General features: G+C 42.0%; 1 protein-coding gene across 1 annotated transcript in view; it reads right to left on the bottom strand.

The window, feature by feature from the left end:
* Window positions 1-5,580, bottom strand: part of grk5l (G protein-coupled receptor kinase 5 like) — a 23,078-nt gene extending 17,498 nt beyond the window's left edge. The window contains exons 1-2 of the mRNA XM_017306540.1: window positions 5,445-5,580; window positions 3,414-3,519 (exon numbers count right to left, since the gene is read on the bottom strand). Coding sequence (XP_017162029.1) covers window positions 3,414-3,519; window positions 5,445-5,580 — 242 coding nt within the window. The remainder of the gene's footprint in view (window positions 1-3,413; window positions 3,520-5,444) is intronic.
* Between the last annotated feature and the right edge of the window lie 1,133 nt (window positions 5,581-6,713).

The raw sequence follows: 6,713 nt of genomic DNA, 5'->3' as shown, positions 1-6,713 counted from the left end.
TATATACTTTTCCGTAGCAAAGCATTTTAATCTCTTTTATTAAAAACATAATGTCAGCCAAAACACACACAGCAGTACAGTGAATGGAGAAGGTCATTCCCCACGGGGGGACCGCTAAAATGAAAACGAGTGCGCTTGCGCTACTGTTAGGCGTCCGCAAATAAGAGGGTCCACCAAACGGCACAGATTTCCTGCCGCGGGTCAGCGCCGTGTTAAATAATTGTACTAAACACCGGCGGTTCCACCCAGGCATTCAAAGTGTACACAATGCCGAGACAACCACAAATAATGCAGTTCCTCCTTTTTCTGTCCGTGTCCTGTTTTCTTTCCCTCTCGCTGCGCCCTGAACTTGTTTATTTTCATCTTCTCCTCCTCTTTCTCATCTGCCCATTAATGCTCCTCCAAATTCAGTTCTTCTGCCTGAATAAAACAAGCAGGTTTTTTTGTTGTTGGTTTTTTTGTTTAAGGTTCCTTTACATTTCACAAAATGCACTATATAGCACAACCTCTTTCAGCTGCAGGGTTTTATCTGTCAGGTCATAATAAAGCTGATCTCATTAAATGTTCTCTTTTTGTTGTTTACAAAGCAAAAGCAAAACTAAAATAGAAAAGCTTTGCCTAGAAAAGTAAGTTCACCCTTGCTGTTTCAGTGACATTTATCACTCTCGATCAATTCATTACTGGCAAGTGTGACTTCCTCTACGAAAGAAGTCATTCTGCTAACTGGCTGGTCTGGAGCGTGCAGGTGCTCAACACGAGGGGTTTAAAGCCATTTCCAAAATATCTTAGACTTGTTACTCTGCAGTGAGAAAAATTATTTAGATATGGAGACATTTTTTCTTAACTATCAATCTTTTCAGGAGTTGAGGAACCTAAAGATTCACCCCAAGTTTAGATCATGCTTTGCTTTGAGAAATTAAAGATTTAAAAAAATGTTAATACAGTTAATAAAACTAAGAGGAAGTTGGGATTGTCAGGAGGACGTTCGCAAAGTTGCACCTGAATAAACTGAAAGACTTCCTAAACTGTGTCTTCTGGAAAGAGGAGACCAGCATCAATATGAGCACATTATACTATTAAACAAGGTGGAGAAAGTGCAATGATTTGGCAGCCATAAGACAGGTGTATCTTATACCAAAATATTCTAGAGTTGCATTTAAGGCCACTTGTTTGACAGCTTAACCTCAAGGGAGCTGTGCATTAACAAACATCAGCAGAATAGATCTACCTGGTCAGGCATAGCAAACCAGCTGAAAGTTTTCTTTACAAAGATGTGAGTGACTGATAAAGTCTTCTAGAAAACACTTACTTCAAGTTATTAGTACTGAAAGCGATTCTACAAGCTGTTAAATCATCAGGAGGACGTAGAGAGGAAGATGTGTGTTAAAAACAATCTAATAAATATTAAAATCTGCTGCACATTTTAAACAACTCTTAGAATCTAAAGACCGGACGGCCCGAATAACTACGTCCTAACGTGCAAATCCCAGAACTGCAGGTCGTTTTGTGGTTTAACTCCTTTTCAGATCTCTGACCGCAGAGCAAGAGGAGGTGATGATTGTGTATTGTCTTTGTCTGTGCTTGCCTATTGTCAGTGGTGGAGAACAACTGCAGCGATTACAGCTCCACCTTCACTTTGGAGAAAAACAGGAACAAAACAGAAGATCTGACAAGAGATAAGAAAATTCATGTCAGCATCTTTTGCCTTGATGTGAATTGTCCAACGTGTTAGCGTCCAGCTTAGCGAGGGACTCTGCAATGCAAGCTATTTACTTCTGCTTGTTATGATTTTGAGATCCCATTTTCTGTATATCATAGCATGCTTTACTTTTGATTTATGGTAAAGTAGCGCATAGTAATTACATGAATATTGATAAAATGAATAAAACACATATGTAACATTCAGTCACTGGACCTTATTTTCCCTAATTTACTGGCATACAACACTCCCCAAGCCACTTGGCAGTCCATTAGCATATCTTACCAACAGAATATTGATCAGCTGATCAGCTGATTCAAACTATTTTTTTTTAATAAGAGTTATAAGTATGTATATGAAAAGGAACCCAACCTCACCTGCAAACATGCAAATATTACTCATTTTACTCCGTTTCTAAGTTATGTTGTTTATGTCTTACTGGCATCAAGTTAAAGTTTTAGATAGTGTTACTATTTTGCCTGCTTAAAAAAAAGATATATTGACATTCATGGTTTGGAGCAAAAAACGTCACTTTTGTTAAGACAATGCTGTCATTAAACGGGTTTCCCCAAGTAAACAGTCACAACTAATTAATGCGCTAATATAATCTATAAAGAATAAGAATCAGGTATATTTTAAGCAAAAACGTTTTGAAGAAAAAAAATTCAAATGCTTTCTAATCTATGTTAAATTAGAAATGTCCCCTCAATTTATATGCAAATTTTATATTTTAGTTCAAAATCTTTGAGTCGTATTCCTTGTTTGTGTGCACAAACACGGTGAATTAAGCTAATTCTGATTTCTGATGCTAATTTTGTAGATGTAATAATAGATGTTATAATATGCTACACCCGTAAAAAAGAAAAACAATAATGTCAACAATCTTGTTTTTAAATGTTTTTTTGTGTTTACTGCAAACCATACCTAATTCTCGTTGTATCCCTGATGCATATCTGGCCAACGAAGGGGAAAATATGCTGGCAGGAAATGAGAAATTAGACATTGAAGGAAGTTTACAAAAGAATTAGTTATGTCAACAGAAAAAGAACCACAAGGATTTTTATTTAAAAAGCAGAGACAAACCCCCCACCCCCAACAACATCCATATGTTTTAGTCAATGTAAAGACTACCAGGAACTCTGGGGCCCTGCTTATAAAAACCAGGCTACTAACAGCATGAATGTGCTTGTAAAAGTCTATAAACCATCCTGTCTTGGCGCTCTGTTTATTTCCTCCTTTATTAAACCGTTTTGCTCTCTCATGGCCTGTCAGTTACACTTGAGCTGAAATATGCGCCGCTCTGTGGATTCCCTCCACACAGGAACTTGTCGGCCTAATTTGTTCCATGCACACAGTGCGGTTGCCGCCCTTTATTTATGTTTCTGCTCAGCAGCTCTGACATCACCGAGGCACGTCAAGTGCAGCAAAATGTAAGGTCAGAGAGGGAACGACAACAGTCTGGCACAACACCGGGGGGGTTCGGGGGGAGGGGGTGACGAACCGGTGGGTGGGGGTTACCGGCATCCCAAACATCTGCGTGTCGTTATCGTGACCTTTCTGCAGCAATGTCCTCCCGCTCGATTTAACCAAGACAGAGCGTCCTGCAGGGCCCGTCCATTCGCACGTTCAGAAACAACTGCTGAGCTGTGAGGTTATGTTCCTAAAGTGTTGACACTTAAAAGGATCTGAGGCTGCTAGCCTAAGCCACGCCCACCTCCACTTGGCCTCCGCCCCGAGCGTAAAGTTGGATTTTCGCATGGCCATCGAGACGAAAACCACATCCTGAGAGCCGCACTGTAAAACCCAGCGTACAGCAACAGCTGCAGCAGAATGCGCCGTGAACGCACCGGTAGAGCGGAGCGCTGCGAGTACCTCGTGAGCTACTCTCTACGCCCACGCCGTGCAAAAAGCGAGAAGGATTTTTGGTCGATTTCTGCACTCATCTCCTGCCTGCGCTGACCCCCTCGTTTTGTTCACAAACAAACCAATCATCCCTTTTGTAATGATCCAACTTTCGCTTCTTCTCACATCACCTCCTCTGTCTAAGCTGTTAAATGTCGGCGTCGTGGTTGAGTCATCCTCTGGTGGTCAGCGAGGTACTGGCAACGTTGAGGCCTACCAAAGCAACCAGACACTGATTCAAACGTCTTTGTTCTCGCTCGCTCTCCTCTCTCCCTTCCCTCCCACAGCGTCCAACTGCGCGTTTCTTAGAAATGCATTTGCATGGGACCTACGGGTTAAGAGGGGAGCTGTTCTCGAAATGCAAAGCATGGATGAAAAATGCACGAGTAAGTCATCAAGGAAAGACAAAAGAGCTTGCGTTGGCACTCAACAACATCCTCTTCCTGTGTGTCAGGGATCCGCAGAGAGATTCTGAGCAACGCACCGCTTTTGCTATATCACAAGAAGCATCTAGATGACAAAAGCGTCAAATATCAGTCCGCCGCTGGCAAGTCAGAGCAGAAGACACGAGTTGAAAAATCACACCTTTTTAGATTGTGCTGTTTTTTTTCCTGTGCTGTGTAACATTTCATGAGTGAGTGTTCTGCAACCAGAGGTAAATAATAATAATATTTTCCTGCAGAGAACCAATTTATTCTAAGCATTTAAACCCATCTGCACAAGTCCTGCATACTTTGTTGTCCAGACTCATTTATAAGTGCTACTAACCTTCCTATGTTGAGTTGAGATAGTGTCAATCTCAGAGTAAATCGATCTGTTCTCTGAAGGTCTCTGAGGTTTATTGGAGAACAAGTACGATTACGAAGACCCAGGAAAACAGCAAGCAGCTTGTGGTTTAACCCTACACTTACAAAAACAGGAATATCCACCTAAACCGACGGGCTGCGCAAGCAGGCCCAGGGAAACTCTGGCAGAGCTGCAAACATTCACAGCTTAGGTGAGGGAAAAAAATAATAATTGATCAACATCAGTTTTTACCCACAAGCATTCAAACACAACAATAAGCTATGTTCTGGAACAAAGCACACGGCACTTTAGATATAAAATACTACTGACTTTTAATTTGTATTTATGTACTTTTTGATTTTGCATGTGTCTTTGATATTCTTTTTCTTACTATAATTTATTTTGCTGCCATTGAGAAGTGCCAAACTGTTTCTTTCATTGCTATTGTAACAGTGGAAATAAAGATTAATCTGATTCTGAACATTACGAATATGAGCTACACCCTGAACACACCACAGTGCCCACAGTGAAACACGGTGGTGGCACCATCATGCTTCGTTTCAGCAGGGACGCAAAGCTAGACAGAGTTCGTAGGAAGACGGACAGAGTTAAATGCAGGCAATACTAGGAGAAAACCTGTTAGAGGCTGCAGAAGACATGAGCAGGAAGTAAAGGTTCACCTCCCAGTAATTCAATGACCCTAAACAACAATGGAGTGAGTAACACTCCAAAGGTCATGTGGCTGTAATTTCAGTGACCTGATTACAAATGCACTCTACATTTTTACATCTTTGTTTAAAAAAAAAAACAAAAAAAAACATCTTTACAATTATGCTATGGTTTCTGTTGGTCTTTTACATAAAATAAAAATAAACTTACACTGAATTTTGAGGCTGTAAGTTGACAAAAAAAATATTTCAAGGACTGTGAATACTTTAGCAAAACACTGCGCTTGACAAAACCTGATTATCAAATAGTTTTTTGTTTTTTTTTGTAAAGCGCTCCAAGTGTGTGTGGTGTGAGTGCCACAGGAAGCTGCAGGAAACGTTGGCCAGACCTGAGCCGAAGGGGAGGACTATAGCAGGAAGACGCTCTTTGTTGACCTGTTCCAGCATGATGTCATGCTGCTGCCTCTGCCCGGGGTCCTCATTATTACCATCCTCAATGAGCCTCTCCATCCACGTATCCCTCATTACGATCCGTAATAACAACGGGATGATTTGGCCGGAGCATCTGCGAAAAGCAGCGGTCCGTGACGTCCGACGTCTACCTGGTGACACCAGGCCATTCTTTCGGCAGCATAGGGGCGAGGAGGCGGCGGAGGGGGTGCTCACATGGTAATCCACTTAAGTGAGGAGGTCATAAACTCAGAATCAGTCACGGACAATAAAGAGGAGATGGTATCAGCTGTATGGACGCTGGCGCACAGCTGCTTTCCCATAGAGTTAAAGGGACGACCAAATCTAACTGGAACAATGTGGCTGCGTTTGGGACGAAAACCACTCATGTGGCAGAGGGACGCATGATTCAGGCAGTGGGTAGCATATTGCCCCTCAGATGCAATATTTGCTCAGAGCTTTATGAAAAACTACACAGCTGTGCCTATTATCCTGCCCTTATGTCCTTGTAAACACCGGAGCTAAAAATAGTGGCTGGCTCAAGGGCAGCAGCGGTGGCAGTGTGTTAACACAGAGTTGGGTGGTCAAACCAGTTTGCGAACTCCGGGGATGGGGAGGCAGTGTCATCTTCAAGCAGGAAGAAGTTGAGGGAGAAAACTTGCATGCGAGGCTGAAAAATATGTCATAAAAGCATTGCAGAAGGCTAGGTACATTTCCTGTCTGGGAACAGTCAGGTGCCCAGAGTTTCCTGCTCTATAAATAAAATCTGGAATGTTATGGTGGGGGTGGAGGGCATGGAATAGACAGAAATCATATAACACGTAGGGCTGTCCGATCAAAGGACTACACACACACACACACACCAAACACAGCGCTCAGGGCATGCTGGGTAATACACACTGTTTGTTCATCCATAAAGGTCCGGGATGACTGAGCATAGTCCATATGAGGCCAGCCTTAATAGGCTGCTTCTTCACTCTAACAAGGTGTTGTGTTGTTTGCTCACCTTTGAGTGTTTTCATACTGTGAATGGTACGACTCCGTCATCCCAAAGGATGATCTTTATTTATTTATTTATTTATTTTATTTGTTCCAGTTTCACTGAGGAAAGCCCTCAAAAGTGAGGGAAGCGAAACAGACTTATCAACCTCATGGAAAAAACATTCATAAGAGCAGCAAAAAGCCCCTCCCTCCAAAAAAAATAAAAA

This window comes from Poecilia reticulata, linkage group LG9, assembly GCF_000633615.1.
Source record: "Poecilia reticulata strain Guanapo linkage group LG9, Guppy_female_1.0+MT, whole genome shotgun sequence".
Classification (NCBI taxonomy): Eukaryota; Metazoa; Chordata; class Actinopteri; order Cyprinodontiformes; family Poeciliidae; genus Poecilia; species Poecilia reticulata.
This window is presented reverse-complemented; position numbering and strand designations above follow the sequence as displayed.